The 20,500-nt window shown below is 35.2% G+C and overlaps 1 protein-coding gene across 1 annotated transcript; it reads right to left on the bottom strand.

Moving 5' to 3' along the window:
• Window positions 1-1,782: 1,782 nt before the first annotated feature.
• XKR9 (XK related 9) lies at window positions 1,783-20,325 on the bottom strand. The gene is made up of 3 exons (XM_024739030.1): window positions 20,054-20,325; window positions 8,628-8,848; window positions 1,783-2,411 (listed from the first exon to the last, which is right to left on the bottom strand). The coding sequence occupies exons 1-3, from the start codon at window positions 20,323-20,325 to the stop codon at window positions 1,783-1,785; spliced, it is 1,122 nt and encodes a 373-aa protein (XP_024594798.1).
• Window positions 20,326-20,500: the final 175 nt, after the last annotated feature.

The following is a 20,500-nucleotide window of genomic DNA, read 5'->3' as shown; positions in this document are numbered from 1 at the left end:
TAAACATTCAGAAAGTCAGTTTCTATAAATGCTCAGTACGTAACCTTCTCAAGGAACATAACTCTATTCTACATTTGTTTTGTATCCACAAAAGTACCTAACAGAATGCTAGGCACAGAGTTAATGTTTAACATACTTATTATTTTCTAATAGCTTTGGTAGTTGAACCCTTCTCCCCAAAAGCTATATAGCAATTTTATATTAAGTTACAAGACTAAATATAGAAATGGACATTTTTTTATCTTGGTGATAGAGAAGGCTATTGTTTGGGGACTCACTCATTAAGAGCTGACCCAAGGAAAAGAAAGGGTAAAGAACTGAAAAAGAAAGGATAATTCGATGGAAAATGTGTCATTATTTCCAGGAGTTCAACCTAACACAACTGGTTTACGTATTACTCCTAGGACCAAAATTTAGTTCTTACTAGAAGGAATAATACAGAAAACTATTTAAATATGATTTGGTTACTTCAAGTGGTTTCCCCATTTTTTAGTCAAGTTTTTGGGTGTTTTGTTGTTGAGTTGCAGTTATTTCTATATTCTGGATATTAACCCCTTATCAAATATAGACACTTCCCCAAGGAAGATACACAAATGGCTAACAGGTATATGAAAAGTTGCTCAATATCACTAATAATTAGAGAAATGCAATTCAAAACTACAATGAGGTATCACTTCATACCCATTAGGATAGCCACTATCGCCACAAAAACAAAAAACAGCAACAGAAAATAAGTGATGGTGAGGATGTGGAGAAATTGTCATCTTTGTGCACTGTTAGTGGGACTGTAAAATGGTGCAGACATTATACTAAAACGGTATGGAGATTCCTCAAAGGATTAAAAATAGGAAAACCATATGATCCACCAATCCCACTTCTGGGTATATATCCCGAAGAGTTGAATGCAGGTTGTTGGAGAAACATTTGCAAATCCATGTTCATTATAGCATTATTCACAAAAGCCAAGAGGTGGAAGCAACCCAATGATGGATAAATAAAGAAAATGTGGCATATATATATATACAATGGAATATTATCCATCCTTTAAAAAGAAGGAGGGCTTCCCTGGTGGCGCAGTGGTTGAGAGTCCGCCTGCCGATGCAGGGGACATGGGTTCGTGCCCCGGTCTGGGAGGATCCCACGTGCCGCGGAGCGGCTGAGCCCGTGAGCCATGGCCGCTGAGCCTGCGCATCCGGAGCCTGTGCTCCGCAGCCAAACGGGCCGCGGCAGTGGGAGGCACGCGTACCGAAAAAAAAAAAAAAAAAGTTAAGATGGGTTAAAACGGTCAATTCTCTGTTTTTTCTTCCTCTTCCCTCCTTTCCCTTTTCCTCTACTCAATCTGTCCCCAACTCAAAATATATTCACTGAATCAAGAAAATAGAGGAAAGAAGAATGAGTATCCTGCTCTTCTCTTCCTTTTATTTCCCTACTACGAGTACATCAGTTTTAGTTCAGAAACAATGAGGGAAAAGTTGGAGGGAAGTTCAATTCCAGCCTTCTAATTATGGGAATGAGACCATTTCCTTCAGTTCAGGCTCAAGATGGCAACTCTACCAGGCCATAGGCAAATATATCTAAGTACCCAAGATCTTCAAAACCAAGTGAGAAATTAACTTAGATAATAAGAACATTATTATACTCTCTAACATTCATAATTAATGTACTAGAACTGCCCTCAAATTAGAGAAGGCAAAAATAAGACATAACACACATATACACAAACTTTTTCTTTACTAACCAATGAAACAAAAAATAAGAAAACATATCTCTTAAGTGAATACCTTATTCCATTAGGAAATACTTCATTCTACAATCTCTTTGAACTGGTTTTCCATCAACTTCATCCAGTTTTGTTTCTTCACTTCTGTTTGGGTGTAAAGTCCCGTAATAAACAATAAGAAAAATAATTCCAAGGAGAAGAGTAAGAGCTATAGTGATGCTGACAGGTATAAAATAGTCTGAATTAAAAACAGAGAGTGGGTAAGACCAGAACACAATCAATATCCCCAATGTGGCCAATACCCTTGCAACATAATAACAAGACATTGGACATTTGGTATTCTGTCCCTTAATATTAAAAAATGTAAAGACAAGAATGAATCCAACAACAATCCTGTACATGAATTCCATACTTATGGAAGCACAAAAATCAGTTTGTTCTTTAAATGCCCACAATATACCTAAAAACCAAAGAAATAACAACAGGAATAAAGCAATCTTAACATTTAAGAATAAAAGAAGCACAACACTCAACATCCAAGATAATAATGTAAACAACTTGTAAAAGAGATATACGAGTTTAGGACAGGGTCCATTAAGGAGGTTTTTATCAGGTAAGGATTTTCTTAAAGCTACTTGATAATCAACAGTCGACCAAGAAATAGCACAGCAAGAGACCATGATGGCTGCATCTACAAAACAAAAAATTTTTTAAGATACAGTTATAGGAATAATAATAGCAATATTAAATTACTATATGCCATACATGCTTCATCTGTATATACACACCCATAAACACATCAGGTACTTTATATACTCATCTCATTTAATCCTTTGAAATAGATATTAATATTCCTGTATTACATATGAGGGAATTAATGCTTAGAGAATATATATACATTTCTTGACCCAAGTCACACAGCCACCAAGTTTCAGAGAGATGAGATTTGAACTGAAATTTGCCTGATTCCAAAGTTGGTGTGCTTAACCACTACATCAGACTGCTTTATAAGATTGTGAATAAATTCACTGGACAAATTTTATTGAGCAACTGGTACAATGGAAACTGCATACTCTGGAAGTTCTCTAAGGGACTACAGTTATAGTCCTAGCTTTTCCAGTCTTTTTGGCTTTGACCTTGGGCATATACCTAATTCACTAGGAAATGACATCATGAGAGAGAAGAGGGCAGGAAGAAAGGAAGGGAGAGAGGTTAAACAGAAAATTTAATGTAAGTATGAGGTATCAACAGCTCAATTTCCCATATCTTTAAGATGATGGATCAAATGAACAAACACGATCTAAAACTTACAAATTTCTGTAGGCTTGGCACCTTTATCCCATTTTTTCCCCCAACAAATAACAGAAAAGTAAGTTCATTACTACTTTGGAAAGGCATGTCATTAGCCCCACTCTCAAAGCTGGAGACTGAGATTAGCTCAAGATGGTAGAGTAGAAGGATGTGAACTCAAAGCTGGGGACTTATAAAACTGAAAGCAAAGATATTAGAGAATTAGAAGGAAATAATTTGGAGTAAAATAGAGAATGCTCATCATTCCCATTTAGCCTCACTGGAGGGCTATATATTAGGATAGGAAGGCAGACTTAAGATAGATCCTCTAGTGAAGACGATTATAAGTGTCTTTGTCAACTCTCCTGGTTTTAGCATATACCACTCTGAACTGCAAAATTAGTTGGGCTTCTTTTCTTTCTTCTTTAATTCAAAAATATTTGAATTAAAACATCACTTTCCCCTAAATTTCCCTGTGATATCTTTTTTATAATTGGTTTTAATTTCTACCAAACCAGTACATATACATTGTTTTTGAAAGTTGGTAAGTGCTAAAGAACTTATAAGAAAATAGCAGTAGACTGCTCTACCCCTTCTCACCTCTTAGCCATGACCCTCAGAAAAAATTACTATCAACTCTTCTACCTTTACTTCTGACATGTATTGCCATATTTCTAAATAAAACACATACTGTGTTATTTCTTAATTTATCTACTTTAGACTCTGATTATTAATTTCCTACGTGGGAAGGGGAAATTTTTGCACATGCACACATATATACACACCCTCCTTCCATTTTCCTCTCCCTCCTTCTACCCAAAAGAGTAACATCACAATTTTTGGTAAAATCAATATTCAGTGTTTACCCTATTATGACTACATAAGTACAGCCTCTTTGACTGCTCAGCCAAGTACTACATTCTGATCATATTTCCTTTCTTTTAAAACTTTTCATTGTTACTTACTTTGCTTAGTTTTTCATGACTCTTATCAGTATTTCTCAGCAAATTCTTCAAATTAATTAATTAAACTCCCCTATATACATCTATTAGGGTTTTTTTGTTTGTTTTTTGTTTTTTAATAATATGATCCTTCTGCTTAAAGGTGGCTGCTGTCAAGGTTTGCTTCCTGTCTTCCCAGAACTTCCCTTCACCTCTCTTCAGTGCTGACTTCCTGTTTCCTGTTCCAATATTTCCTTCTTGCTTCGTTCTCACGGTTTGATCAAGCATTCTCCAGACATTCCTGAGAAAAGTTGTACCTAAGCTAAACTTTTGAGACCATGTATGTCTCAAAATGTCTTTGTTCTACCTTCATGTTTGATACACAGTTTCAACAGAAATAGAATTCAAAGTTTAAAAATGTTTTCCATTGAAACTTTGAAGTCATTGATCTATTAAATTCTAATCTCAAGTGTTATGGTTAAGAATTTCAAAGCCATTCAATTTCCCTATCCTTAAATGATCTTTATTTTCTCTCAAATCTTCTAGAATCTTATCTTCACCTTTGCGTCTCTGAAATGTTATAATGATGGACTTGGTATGGGCCGTTTTTATCAACCTTTCAATCTAGTAACCCACATCCTTCGGAGATATGCTGTTTTTATTCTTTGATGGCTTCCCTAGAAATCACAACATGCATATTAAACATATCAAAGTTTAAAGTTAATCAGTATTTTTACCTCACAGGTAGATTGATCATGAAGGTAGTGAAGCTTAAATTTCAGGGACCTACACTTGCCCAGACTCCTTCCAAGCCTGGCAAAGCCCTGGCAATGTGTTCACTTTGTCATATATATTTTATAAAAGTTGGAAAAATAAGGTATTTTCATTGCAGTTGCTAAAATTCCCTGTCTCTTACGTTTCCTCTCTCACATTTTCCCTAGGTGCACTGAAGCAAGCTGTGGTCATTTTGGGGATCTGGCTAAAGGGAAATTGAGTTGAGAACAGTTTAGGCTTAGGGGGATATGTTTACAAGATTTGCTTGAATAATTATGATTAGTAAGTAACAGATCTAGGATTCTCAAGTAGTTTGCCTGATCTTAACACTTCACTATCTTGCTGTCAACAGGCCTTTGATTCCTTAATATTAAGGCATGATGGTCTATCCTCATCCAGCTGGCACTATTAGTTTGACGTTATTTCCCATTTCCCACTTACCTACCTGTTTCCAATATTTTTTCTCATTTTGCTAATCTAATCTGTACATTATACTCTATCCAAAAGGAATTCCTTGTCTTTGCCAAACCACGCCTTTGCTTATGCGTTTCTCCCGATATGAAATGACCTTGCCCAATCACATCTATACAGATTCTTATTAATTTCTTCTGATTTGACATTATTGACACCAGTAAAGAAAACAAAAGACTCCCACTATTCACTAAAGGACACATTGACAATAAACAAGTGTTGTCAATTCAAACAGTATTTAAAATGAGTTACTTCATCAAAAAAAATCTTGATATACTCTGATCTTATACCACATTATTGAAGACATTGGTAGAGTTGTCCCCAAATGTGACAACAATCAAAAAATATACTTATAATATTATGAATACTTTGTGAAGTTGAAACTTCTCTAAATTAAAAATAAACAAAAAACTAATTTCTATTAACTATGCTAGAAAAAAAGATTGAATTTTTCTTTTCTCTCTGTGGAAATTATATCATAAAATCATTATCAAATCAAAACCCAATCAGAGTACACAGCCAAAAAAATTAGATAGAAGAGTATTAAAATAATAAAAATATATTACTTTTCTTTCTCTTGTGAAATTTGTGGTATTGGTCAGCTTTCTTATCCCTGTAATTTACTGTTCTTTATTTTCTTTTTTAAAAAATGTTTACTTTCATGTCTTTTATGAATTGAACTGTATTCTTCCAAAATTCATATGTTAAAGCCCTAACCCCCAATGTGACTATACTTTGAGATAGGGTCTTTAGGGAGATAATTAAGGTTAAGCAAGTTCATAAAGGTGGGGCCCAAATCTAATAGGACCGGTATCCTTGTAGGAATAGAAAGAGATACCAGAGATCTCTCTTTCTCTCCATACACAGAGGAAAGACATGTGAGGACACAGCAAGAAGGTGGCCATCTGCAACCCAAAGAGAGTCCTCACCAGAAACCAACCCTACTGGCACCTTGATTTTGGATTTCTAGTCTCCAGAACTGTAAGAAAATATATTTCTGTTGGTTAAGCTGCCCAGTCTATAGTATTCTGTTACGGCAGCCCAAGCACACTAACATAATTCTGTTTTCCTAATATTAGATTCTTCTTTTCAAAAATAGGGTCTAATTGTTTTTGTTTTACACACGTATCCACTTTTGCTTTACCTTTCTCCTGAACTATACAAGGAATTTAAAACAGTTTAACTCCATCCATCTTCCACCTGACTTTCATGCTACTGCTTGTCTTCATTCTATCTTTTTCTTAGCCACATAGCATTATTTCTGTTTATGCAGTCAAGTTTCATTTAGAGGTAGGTAACTTCACTTTTACCCTGAGGAGGGTGACTTTTGGAGTGCCAGTTTTACGGATTAGGATTTTCTACCAGATGTCCCTCCCTTGTAAAGACCCTGAGTTTTGTCTCCAGTCCTCCACACCCTGGGAAGCCATCAAAACTGAATCTGCTTGTTTATAAGGTTCAGTAAAAACCCTCAGGGCATAAAGCCTTCACAGTCCTACTCAACCCTGCTGCATTCCCACTTTCATGCATATTTTTGCCTGTTGTATCAGATTGTTTTAAGCTTTTATGAGGACTTTTGAAAATACTTAACCAATTGTTTTAGATAATTTCAGGGGGAGAGTTGATTCAAATAATCTAGCCTTTTAGTGGTGGTGGAACTGATTTGAATAACCCAAGTTTTCTAACTGCTTTCCATCTCCTAAATATTTGTTGACATTTCTAATCTGCTATTCTACTCTGCATTCTCTTTGTCCTTATGGGTTTATACCGTTTTTACTTGTTACTCTCCTCTTTAGCATGATTTCAGAAGGAACAAAGATAAAAGAATTTGTTCAGTCTTCTGAAGTAGTTCTATATATAAACTGATTTTTTTTACATTTTGAATTATTCTTCCTGATTATCAAAACAATACATGGTTATTACTGTAGAAAATTTGGAAATTCAGAAAAGTATAAGGAAGATGAAATAGATAAAATCATTCACAATCCCACCACACAGAAGCAGCCACAGTTAACATCAGTAGATCTACCATAATACAGGTTGTAAACTCTATATGCTGAACTTTAGCTTTCAGGGACTAATAAATCCCAACCCACAAATTCTTTGCATCACAAGGAAAAAGAGGTCTCATACACAGTAGGTTCATTTCAGTGGTGCACTAACAATCAAAGTAAAGGTAAAAATATTAGAAGGGACTACAATCTAGAGGTTTGTGGGAAACTGGGACCAAGAAGACTGTTTGGGGAAATGAAGTGTTCTCACAGGTGAGTCTAGCATAGAGGGAACTCCAGGGGAGAGGACAATCTGTTACTCTGAGGTGAATCCAAGTCTGCATGGAATCCTAGTCACTAATGAAAACTGGGACTATTTTTAGCAAATAAATAGTTCTTTTAACATCTCAAATTAAACACCTATTAAAAGATTTTCTTAATGGAAATACCAAATTGTCCTTTAAAAATGTACATTTAACCCTAATGAGGAAATCTGCTATAAAAGAGCAACATATCAACCGATTTGCAAAACTTTCATTAGTTTTGTAGCACTTGCACTTTCACCTAATGATTGCGATTCTGGAATTTACCCTATGGCTAAACTTCACACATGCAAAAGAATGCATGCATAAGACTATTCACTGCAGCTTTTTTGCAACAGTAAAATATTAGAAACAACCTATATTAACATAAAGAGGGAGCCTGTTAAATAATTCATGATACATCCATAATTTGTAATACTATGCTGATAAGAAAAATAAATGAGGGCGCTTTTTCTGTACTGATATGTTTAGATCTCCAAGATATGTTAAGTGCAAAAAACAAAGGTGGCTTTTATGCTACCATTTCTATAAAAAAGAGAGAGAGAGAGAGAGAGAGAGAAGGAAAGAGAAAGATAGGCTTTTACATTTTTTTTCTGAAAGAATCATCAGAAAGCTGACAATAATAGTTTGTTTTACTACTGAATGTAAAATAGTTGGCTGGTGGGAAGCAGCAGCATAGCACAGGGAGATCAGCTGGGTGCTTTGCGATGACCTACAGGGGGGGGGATAGGGAGGATGGGAGGGAGGCTCAAGAGGGAGGGGATATGGGGCAATATGTATACATATGACTGATTCACTTTGTTGTGCAACAGAAACTAACAGTATTGTGAAGCAATTATACTCCAATAAAGATCTGTTAAAAAGATAAAAATAAATAAAATGTTCAAAAAAATAGTTTGTTTTCTGGGCAGACAAAGGAAGGGAAAGGAAGAAGGGGGAGGGAGACAGTATACCTTTATATACCTCAAAGTATCTTTGAACCATGTACTTCTTTTTCAAAAAAAAAATACATAATTCTAAAAAGAAAAACAATAAAAATAATTCTAAAACCTGCCAAAGAGTTACACAGTTGACATAAAATATCAGTGGCATCCATCTAACACAGGCTATTAAGACCTACACTGAGTGAAATTTTCTTGACCATGTTCCAGAAGGATGTAGAGCTGAAGAGCAAGTTGTGGGCAGCCTTCCAGGTAGGTCTCAAATAGCCTGAGCATGCTCAAGTCTGTCACCCTGTCTATAACTTCTTTATGAGGATCGATTTGTTCTTCCACGAAGTTATCCGTTTTGCTGGTGTACTTGAAAGCCACATGATAACCCTTTTTCAAGGCAAACCAATACCTGTAAAGTAAACATGAATATTTATCTTCAGTAATAGATTCTTTTTTTTTTTTTTTTTTAAACATCTTTATTGGGGTAGTAATAGATTCTTTATAACATGTGTGTTAATTTACATAATAATTTTGGAAAAAAAGCAACATGTGTTTAAGAATAGAATTTTCCCACAAACTTTCTCTACTACAAATTTCTCTCAACTATGTAAATATTTCATTGTAGCTTTATTGAGGTTTAAGACGCCACAATTTTTATTGCATGTCTGATGTGCCAGTGTGTGCTAGCACTGTTAAGCATACATGATCTTCTTTCATCTTCACAGTTATTATGAGAGATGAGTAGGTATTATTCCCAAATCACAGACAGGAAAAGTTAGGCTGAGAACAGTAGAGTGATTTGCTGAAAGTTACGCAGAGAGTAAGGGGCAGACCTAAAGTCCAAACCTATATCTTATCATTCCTAGTCTTAACCACTATTTTCTGAAAGACAAACTGCAATTTCCACTTCATGCAATTTATCTTAACTAAAAGACAAATACATGCCCTTATGATAATGTCAAGGTTGAAGATGAGATTCAATCTCCTTTCAGTTTAATCTAGCAAATAATTACTGTTGACCCTTGAACACGTGGAGTTAGGGATGCCAACCCTCTGTGCAGTCAAAAAATCCACACATAATTGATAGCTGGCCCTTTGTATCCTCAGTTCCACATCCGTGGATTCAACCAACCTCAGATCGTGTAGTACTGTAGTCTTTACTACTGAAAGAAATCCACATATAAGTGGACCCACACAGCTCAAACCCATGTTGTTCAAGGGTCAGCTGTACTCCATAATCTACAAGGTGCTAGGCTCTGTGACCATTACCACCCTGGAAAACATAAAATTTCAAAGTCTCCTAAAACATCCTTGCTCAGGCTCTTCTTTACGAAGAATTTTTAAATGAACATGACTTATCATCATCCAAGTAAAATTAATAACAAAAATAACTGAAACACTTATTTCAAAAATATCTGAGGCTAGCAATAAGACAACCAGGATTCTAGCCCAAAGCTTATCAAAACTCTTTATCTACACCTCAGTTTCCCCATATATAAAATGAGGGCAGTGATATATATCCTGTTTCAACTTGCTCCTTCTGTCAATGTTTCCCATTTCAGTAAATGGCACTAACATGTGCCATGTTGCTCAGACCAAAAATGTGGGAATAATTTCCAACTTCTTTCTTTTTCTCATACCCTATAAAACTTCCTCAGCAGGTTCTGTTGGTTCTTAGCTCTAACTTCAAATATATCCAGATCTAAACACATCTTATCACTTCCACTACCTCCATCCTAGTTTCAGCAGCCAATATCTCTGGCCTGGATTACTTTGATAGCCTCATAATTGGTCTCTCTGATTCTACTCCTGCTTCCTATACATCCTATTCTCTACACAGCATCTAGATTGAACCTGTTAACCATAATTTAGATGTTATCGCTCCACTCGAAATGTTCCAATGATTTCCATCATACTTAGAATAAAACACAAAGTCTTTACCCCATCTTACAAAGCCCTCCATAATCTGCCTTTCCCTCTAATTTTCCCACAATTTCAGTGTACCTTTCTTACTGTTTTTCCCAAGTTAAAGGCCTTTGTCTTTGCTACTCCCTCTTCCTGGAACTCACCTAAACCCCAGAGATTTTGCAAGTTTACTCCTTAACTTCATTCAGGTCTCTATTCAAATACCAGTTCCTCACAGAGGTCTTTCCAGATCACACCATCCATCACATTCTATCTCTTTATCCTACATCATTTTTCTTTATCATCACTTGACACATTTTTGCTTATCTGTACCTTCTCACAAGAATGAAATCTGCATGAAAGCCGGGACTTCGTTTTGTTCACTGCTATATCCTGAGAAACTAAAATAGTACCGGTACATAGCTGCTCTAAGAAAATATTTACTGAATGAATGAATAAATGAGAGCTCATGACAATCTTTCCATAAAGATAAAGAGACAGTAGATATGAAAGGACTTTGGAAAGTTGAAAGTAAAACACAAATATAAGATATTCTCATTTTAAACAAGATGTATACATATATGGGTATGCAAAGATTCTTCACCTAGCAAATAAAAGTATATTTTTACCATCACAGTTTTAGAATAACATGGTCCATTATATTCAATGTGGACTAGATGCCAGGGTAGAATGTCTGCAAAAATGATGAAGACATGACCTCCACTTTCAATGACCTTACAACCTAATAGGAAGGTCAAGCCTATAAACTGCTAGCTGCAATACAAGGGAGAAGAAATAACCACTCAACAGAAATGTAAATACTATGTTGTAAAAGTATAGGAAAAAAAATGATTAACACTGTCTAGGATTTATAGGTGAGATTTATAAGTGAATTTATGTTTGAGCCTTTTCTGGGTATCTGGCACAATAGGGAGTTCCTGTATGTATATTATGTAAGACTGATATGTAATACAGTATGTTCTTAAAGGTATCTATCCTTTTAAAGCAGGAGGATAGATACTGCTAATTGAAAAACTTGAAAAATTCACAAATATTAACAAGTACATGCCTAGAACAAAATCAGTACAGACACATAGAGTGAGAAAGCCACTAGAGTACAGTGATGAAGTGTACAGACTCTAAAAAAGCCGGGACGCTTGGATTCAAATCCTTGCTCCATCACTTCCTAGTGATGCCTCAGTTTCCTCACCTGAAAAAGGGGGTAATCATCATATCTACCTCATTGGGTTGATATGAGGATTAAAGGAGTTAATACATGTAAAATGTTTAGACCAGTAACTGGCACATGTTAAGTGGTATATCAGGGCCTGTTAAACAAACAACAACAACAAAAGAAAGATGGAGCTGTTTACAGATGTGCACATAATATTTCCAGTGACTTTAGAGAGGAATATTTTCCAATTTTGTAGCAATTAATAGCAAACCTATACAAAGTTCTGCTTATCTGAGGATAATTTCATGAGAAGGGGAGTATGAATATAATTTTTTAATCAATAGGATATTGTTTCAGTTTTATGGGAGAAATGATGAAGAGGCCAAAGAAAAAGAAACAGAAGGAGCTTTCTTAGCATATCTTATCACAATGTATTCTTTTATTTGAGATAAAGAGGAAACAGCTTCCAGTGATGAGAGATTCCCTTGTATCAAGCTCATCTTCCTACTGATGACAATGATAAATTACAGACAAAATATTAAAGAAAACAAGGCACTAAAGAGCAACCAAAAGTAGGAAGAAGGATGAGGGCACTTAACCCTTGAAAGAAGGGAACCACACTCCATGAGATGCATTTATCTGGCTTTTCCTCTACCAGCATCCCACAGTCCAAATGGCAAAAAGTAGATACAGCTCAAGCAGAAAGTCGAATTATTACTGGCTCAAAGAGTGAGAGAACTAAGGTTGAATCTGCCAGAGTGGTTAGAAATTAAGAGGGATCCTAGAAAAGAGGGAGCCACAGAGTAAAAAACCTCCCAAATCTGCATATACCCTCCTTAAATCCTTGGCCAACCCCTTACTATGTATATCTAGGGTGAGGCTCCAAGGAACTGAGGAAAAATGGCAAGAATGAGCAGAGATTTTGGCAGCTATCTACCACAGGGAAGAGTTTGGAGTTTAAGTTCCACCAAACTGGAGGGGCTTGGTAAAAACTTCAAGCATCCCACTGAAACGCCAAAAGGGTGATACGTTAGGAGTAAAGACCATACTTCAGGTCTGTAAGACTTCCCCTAGGACTAAGAACAAAAGCAAAACAGACCTTCCCTAGCAAAGCCTAAACCAAGCCTCTGTATCACGTCAAGGTAATTTGCCAATAATTTAACTATCTGCTTTCTCTTCAACGGAAGATAACAGAAACCAGAGTCTCTACAAGGTATCAATCACAATGTCCACTATACAATAAAAAATTAAATGATATGCAAATTTAGAGGAAAATGTAACTTACGCTAAAGAGCATAATCAGTTAATAGAAACATAGCCACAGATGACCCAGATATTGAAATTAGCAAACAAAACACAGAGAGAAAAAATTAGTGAAAAAAATTAACAGAACCTCAATAACAAAGGTGTAATTGAAGTTCCAAAAGAAACAGAGAGAGAGAATGGGGCAGGAAAAAAAAAAAACTTGACAACATACTGGCGAAAAATATTTTCCAAATTTGATCAAAAACAACGTAAAGCTCAACGAACCCAAACAGAAAAAATAAAAACAAAACAATATGTTGGCCCAGAAGACAACTATATCAATAATTACAGTAATATATGAAATGTAAATGGATTAAAAGTTTCAATAAAAGATTGTCAAACTGGATAAAAAAATCAAGATTCAACTCTATATGATTTGGAAGAGACTCTCTTTAAACATAAAGACACGGATAGTTTGAGGGACTTCCCTGGTGGCACAGTAGTTAAGAACCTGCCTGACAATGCAAGGGCCACGGGTTCAAGGCCTGGTAGGGGAAGATCCCACATGCCGCGGAGCAACTAAGCCCATGTGTCACAACTACTGAGACTACACTTTAGAGCCTGCGAGCTGCAACTACTGAGCCCATATGCCACAAATACTGAAGCTCACGCACCTAGAGCCCATGCTCCACAACAAAGACAAGCCACAGCAATGAGGAGCCCGCGCACTGCAACAAAGAGTAGCCCCCACTTACCGCAACTAGAGAAAGCCTGCGCGCAGCAACGAAGACCCAACGCAGCCAAAAATAAATAATAAAATAAAATTTAAAAACAAAAAAGACACAAATAGTTTGAAAGGAAATCACAAAAAAATAGTTAGTATGGCTATATTAGTATCCCAGACAAAATAGATTTCAAATCAAGGAGTATTAACAGAGATAAAGAGTCATGTCATAATGATATAAGAATCAATTTTTCAAGAAGACATCTGAATGTACCTGATAATAGCATTTGAAGATACACGAAGCAAAAATTGTCAAAGTACAAGGAGAAAAAGATAAGTCCACAATATTAGAGTTTTTTTTTTTTTTTTTTTACTTTCTTGGATATTAGAGTGTTTTAACACTCATCTCTCAGTAATTGAAAGAAAAGGTAGGCCAAAAGAAAAAAATCAGTAAGAATATAGCAGATTTTAATAATATGTTTAATAATAATACGTTTTATAATAATGTTTAATAATATGTTGATACATGCTGCCCTAATTTATACATTTATAGAACACTACACTCAACAAGAGCAATTTACAAATTCTTTTCAAATGCACATGGAATATTCACCAAGTTAGACTATATGTTGGGCCATAAAACAAATCAATAAATGTAAAAAGACTATAATCACACAAATTATGTTGTATGATCAAAACAACATTTAATGAGAAATCAACAACAATAAGATACCTCAGAAAATCCTCAAATATTTAGAGATTTAAGTAAAGGGCCCACATCCTCAAGTTTCATAAATATTGCACCCTAGGAAATTTGAACATTACCAGATGACCTCTCTCTAAAGCATTTTAAATAGAAGAATAGGTAAGAAAAAATGTTCAACTATTTAATGCCCATTTAAGAAACTCCATAAAGAAGGGCCCAGGGACCTGCGGAAGGAAGGAGACTCATCTCCATTGTACTTTCTTTCACACGATTTGAACTTTTTTTACCAGTTATTTTAAAAGAGCAACAATAACTTCCATATTTTAAATAATACAAATGCCTTTCATATACCCATCAAAGGAAAAGTCTCCTTTGGCAAGGAGAAAGGTTTTATCACAAATAGTACATAAAATGGAAATACAGAAGTGTCATCTAATTTATATTCTGGAAAATGAAATGTTCTACTCCACAGACCCCTGAGCAGTGAGAACATACTTAGTAGCAACAGGCACTTACACCTAATAAATAATTCATGCTGACATTCCTTGTCTTTCATCTACCAACACAAACTCAATTTATCTATTCTGTAGGGAAGTGAATCTGTAGTTCAGTAAATCTCAGGTTTTTCCATACTTAGTTTAGACAGACCCTTGGATAATTTTCCCATTTTTATGAACTTATGTTTTAAATTAATTATGTTTTAATTTTTGCTCATTTCTCACTATTCATCTCAGTATTCTGCCACTTCCTGCACTAAGAAAATACAAAGAAAAAGAAAAACAAAAAGAGGGAAGTGTCTGTTTATCAAGAATCTGTTTATCACTAATAGCAAACCTAATTCAATTTTTCCTTTTCTTCTTTTTTTGTTTGAATAGGCAAAATATTCAAATAATTCAAACATTTTTTTAAAAGTTATTCGCTGAAAAAACTCCATGCCACTCCTATGACCTAACTACCCAGTTTTCACCCTCCCCTATGACCATGAGAATTCACGGTTACTACTTTCATGTGTACCCTTCTAGAGTTTCTTTATGCATATACAAGCAAGCATAAGTATATATGCCTTTTCACCACTTTGTTTTACACAGACTGTAGCATATCATACCTGCTGTCTGCACCTTGTCTTTTCACTTAAAAGTACATATTGGAGATCTTTCCATTTCAGTACATAAACTACTTTATCATTCTTTGTAATAGCTATGTAGTGTGCCATTGCATAGGTATACCATAAACTCTACCAACAGACATTTCAATTGTTTCTAATATTTTGCTGTTACAAAGAATACTACAATTGAAAAGCTGTGCATATGTCATTTTACATGTCTGCAAGTACGATAAATTCCCAGAAGAGGAACCTCTGGCCTAAAGGTATGTGTATTTGAAATATGGTCAAACTGCCCTCCACAGGGATGGTGGGCAATCCATACTCCCATAACCAATCCATACTCCCATCAACAAAGTATGAGAATACCTGTTTTCCCATGCCTTACCAAGAGAGCGTATTATCATTTGGATTTTTGCAAGTCTGGTAGGTGAAGAATATCTCAGCGAAGTTTTAATTGGCAATTTTTAAATTATGAACAAGGCTTAGCATCCTTCAGACAACTTAAGAGCCATTTGCGTTTCCTCTTCTCTGAACTATCCTCACTGTTTTCCCATGTTTCAACTGGATGGATGACCTTTTTCTTTTTGACTTCAGAAGCTCTTTAAATACTAAAAGTCTAGCCCTTTTTCTATTCAAAATTGCAAATATTTTCTCCTGTTAAAGCTGTTTTCCTTTTTGCTTTGCTTTTGTTTGTTTGGGAGATTTTTGCTTTTTTTAATTAGCATGCATTTTTTATTATCAAATCTATAATTTTTATAGCTTAGGGATTTTAAGTTATGGTTAGAAAGGCTTTCCCCATTTCAAGGCTATAAAGGAATTTTCCCATGTTTTCTTATAATATAAGTATTTTTACATTAAATATTTGATTCATTTGAAATTTATCCTGGTGTCTGGTATTTTACCTAGATGTATAGTCCATAACATGCAATCTGAAATTATCCCAACTCTAAAGTGAATCAAAACCGTTACTGTTCTTATGCTGCATATACTGGCCATTGCTTCCTCTTACTTCCATTCTGGTCAATTTCTACAATCTGTGGTCTGTCCACTTGAATGGCAAACAGGGGAAAAAACTATTTTCTTGTCCTTGTGGTTTGGGATTTAGTGTTGGGGGTTGGGGAGGGGTGGGGTGCCTAGTGTTGCTCCAGAAACAAAACTCTGCCAGTTTATCCTTTCAGATTTTCTTCTGGTTAGGAGGAGTTAGAGCACATGTTCTGTCATATCAAAGACTGGGAAGCTGAAGACATAAACTACAACATTTTAAAACTCTCCCAATACTGTACTCATCTCTATGTTTCTATCAATATACTTCTAAAGATTTCACCTTTATCACAGAACAGGCTAAACTCTTTTCAAGATCACGTGCCATGTTAGAGCATGGGCTAACCCTGAACTTTGTGTGAAGGTCCAGTTATAATTCACATATTTTTTTCCAAATGGCTACCTACTTGTCCCCACATCCCTAACTACTAAGCAAAGAAATCAGTAAGAATGAAGAATCTCTGTATGTACAAGGGAACTCCCATAAGACTATCAGCTGACTTTTCCACAGAAATTTTGCAGGCCAGAGGGAGTGGCACCATACAGCCAAAGTGATGAAAGGAAAAAACCTACAAGCAAGAATACTCTACCCAGCAAGGATATCATTCAGATTTGAAGGAGAAATATAAAGTTTTACAGACAAGCAAAAGCTAAAAGAGTTCAGAACCACTAAACCAGCTTTACAAGAAACGTTAAAGGAACTTCTCTAAGGAAAAGAGACCACAACTAGAAATATGAAAATTATGAAAGGAAAAATCTCATTGGTAAAGGCAAATATACAGTAAAGGTAGTAGATCAACCACTCATAAAGCTAGTAGGAAGGTTAAAAGATAAAAGTAGTAAAATCATCTATATTCACAATAAGTAGTTAAGGGATACACAAAACAGAAAGATGTAAAATATGATGTCAAAACAGTAAACATGGGTGGTAGGAAGCAAAAATGCACGGTTGTTAGAAAGTGCTTGAACTTAAACCACCATCACCTTAAAATAATCACTTATCAGTATAATGATCAGATTGTTATACATGAACCTCATGGTAATAACTAACCAAATATCTATAATAGATATACACACAAAAGAAGAGAAAGAAACCCAAACATAACACTAAAGATAGTCATCAAATCACAAGGGAAGAGAGCAAAAGAAGAAGAAAGAAACCAAAAAGAACTACAAAACAACCCCCAAACAGTTAACAAAATGGCAATAAGACATATCTAACAATAATTACTTTAAATGTAAATGGACTGAATGCTCCAGTCAAAAGACATAGACTGGCTGAAAGGACACAAAAACAAGACCTGTATATATGCTGCCTACACGAGACTCACTTCAGATCTAAAGACATACAGACTGAAAGAGAGAGTATAGGAAAAGGTATTCCATGCAAATGTAAATCATAAGAAAGCTGGGGTAGCAATACTTATATCAGACAAGATAGACTTTAAAACAAAGACTGTAACAAGAGGCAAAAAAGGACTTACATAATGATAAGGGGATCAATCAAAGAAGAAGATATAACAATATGGGTATACATATGTACCCAACATAGGAACACCTAAATACATAAAGCAAATATTAACAAACATAAAGAGAGAAATTGACAGTAACACAACAATAGTAGGAGACTTTAACAACCCACTTACATCGGTGGAGAGATATAAGATCCAGACAGAAAATCAGTAAGGAAACACTGGGCTTAAATGACATTAAACCTGATGGACTTAACAGATTATATATAGAACATGCCATCCAAAAGCAGCAAGATATACATTCTTTTCAAGTGCACATGGAACATTCTCCAGGATAGATCACATGACAAGCCACAAAACAAGTCTCAATAAATTTAAGAATACTGAAATTATATCAAGCATCTGTTCTGACCACAATGGCATGAGACTAGAAATCAACTATGAGAAAAGAATGCAAAAAACAAAAACAATATGCTACTAATCAATCAACGGATCACTGACAAAATCAAAGAGGAACAAAAAATACCTGGAGACAAATGAACATGAAAACACAATGATCTGTGGAACACAGCAAAAGCAGTTCTATGAGGTAAGTTTATAGTGATACAAGCTTACCTCAGAAAACAAGAAAAATCTCAAATCAACAATCTAACATGTAACAGTCATGTTAGATACAGCAAGAAGGTCTACCTTAAATTTGTTTGGAGTCCCAGAAGGAAAAGAGACAGAAATATGGTAAAGAAAATGTTAGAAAAGATAATGGCTGAGAATTGTGCAGAATTCATGGAAGATAATAATCTATAGTATCAAGAGAACCAGCAAATCCCCAGCAGGAGAAATAAAAGTAAATGTATACCTGGATATATCACAAACTTTAGAAACCCAAAGATAAAGAGAAAAATCATAAGAGCAGCCAGAGGGAAAAAAAGAAGACAAAATACTTTTAAAGAGCAACAGTAAGATTGACATTTAACTCTTCAATAGTGACAATGGAAACAAAAAGATGAGAGAATATAATATACAGAGAGAAAATAACTACTCATCTAGAATTCTACCGCCACTAAAATCCTTCTCAGGAAAGATGACTATTAAAATGGCCCAACTTCAGGGCTTCCCTGGTGGCGCAGTGGTTGAGAGTCTGCCTGCCGATGCAGGGGACACGGGTTTGTGCCCTGGTCCAGGAAGATCCCACATGCCGCGGAGAGGCTGGGCCCGTGAGCCATGGCCACTGAGCCTGCGCGTCCGGAGCCTGTGCTCCGCAACGGGAGAGACCACAACAGTGAGAGGCCCACGTACCACAAAAAAAAAAAAAAAAAATGGCCCAACTTCAAAACCTAACTGTAGCAAAATAATACGTTATCCTCTTAATATGTCTTTTTTTTTTTTTACACCAGTCTTTAAACTTTTATTTCACACCATGCAAGGTCAATTATAACATTAAAAAGTGACAACAGCTATAAGCTGCAATTTTACATTTATACATTGTAAATGTCCATTTTCAAAAGCTGAATTACCATGTTGCCATAACAGCTAGGCTTCAATTCAACTATTTATACAGATAAAATTTACTATGAAAAACAATGATTTTACATCTGTCTTTAATTCTTCTCTTTACCTTTAATATATATATCACTTTGAACAGAATTAAATCTCTTAAGATAATGAAGAAAAGGTCATATGAAATTAGGTATATGGAGAATCACAGAATTCTCAAGGCTTATTTAGATTCTATTTTCTTTAACCAGAAAACAGGCTTTAAACAACATGATTCTTAAGGTTGTTTTTAGTTCTGTGGATGATTCTGTACCAAGCTAACCACATGGTTACTGCGTTATTGCAGTAAAAATTTCACTTCATTAAATCAATGGTACAATTAACTTAAAAAATTAAGTGCTCTATCAGAGTTGCAAGTGAAAGGCTATATTTACATAATCAGTCTTAAAATATAAAATAGATGAGAAAAGATTCACAAGACATAGAAATGAGTCCTTTTCCTTCTCATAAAAAAGTAATAACATATTAGAAAAAGTAACTTAATTAGGTAAATTAAAAGATTATGTTAATGAACCTGGAAAATTCTGGGAGTTCAATGACTCACACAAGCACTGCTAGTGAGAAGCAAGTAACCCTTGTGCTACATGCAAATAGGGAACCTTTGTACATTTGACTACCCAGATACAGAAAGGTAGCTTCTGTCTGAATAAAAGAATAATAGTGTTAATGATCAAAAGTATATGCTCACCTTGTAAAAACTCCTCCTTGCAAGCAATGAAGTAGAAGAAAACAAAGCTGACTTTCTTGGCCTGATTCCTTTAGATCGTCCTTGAACCAAGAATAACTAAAACACTGGACCACAAGTGTTCCAAAGAGCATAAAGCTCACTGTTAAAATACCGAAAACATACTGTCCCTCATAGAAAAACCTGACAGACACCCAGATATCCACAATTAAATCAGTTACATAGATTATAATGCCAAGAACCGACATCATAAAATTTAACTTAGTATATTTCATTATGAATCACTATATCTCTTGGTTATATACCTCCTTCTCTCACCAAAAAGAAAAAAAAAAGAACAAATATTAGTGCATCCTTTCGTGTAGCACTGAATTTTAATTTCTACTCCCTAAATCTATTTAAAAGAAAGAATAAATATTATGAAATTGGAACACTAAAACCAAAGTGACT

This window comes from Neophocaena asiaeorientalis, unplaced genomic scaffold (genome assembly GCF_003031525.2).
Source record: "Neophocaena asiaeorientalis asiaeorientalis breed wild unplaced genomic scaffold, Neophocaena_asiaeorientalis_V1.1 scaffold299, whole genome shotgun sequence".
NCBI classification, from domain to species: Eukaryota; Metazoa; Chordata; class Mammalia; order Artiodactyla; family Phocoenidae; genus Neophocaena; species Neophocaena asiaeorientalis.
This window is presented reverse-complemented; position numbering and strand designations above follow the sequence as displayed.

Bases quoted from the DNA above. Each gene is read 5' to 3' on its own strand.
- XKR9 (XM_024739030.1), bottom strand. From the start codon at position 20,325: ATGAAATATACTAAGTTAAATTTTATGATGTCGGTTCTTGGCATTATA. The intron at 8,849-20,053 runs GTGAGCATATAC...TTTACTTTACAG, and splicing joins CAAGGAGGAGTTTTTACAAG to GTATTGGTTTGCCTTGAAAA. The intron at 2,412-8,627 runs GTAGGTCTTAAT...TTTGTTTTGTAG, and splicing joins TCAAGAAAATTTCACTCAGT to ATGCAGCCATCATGGTCTCT.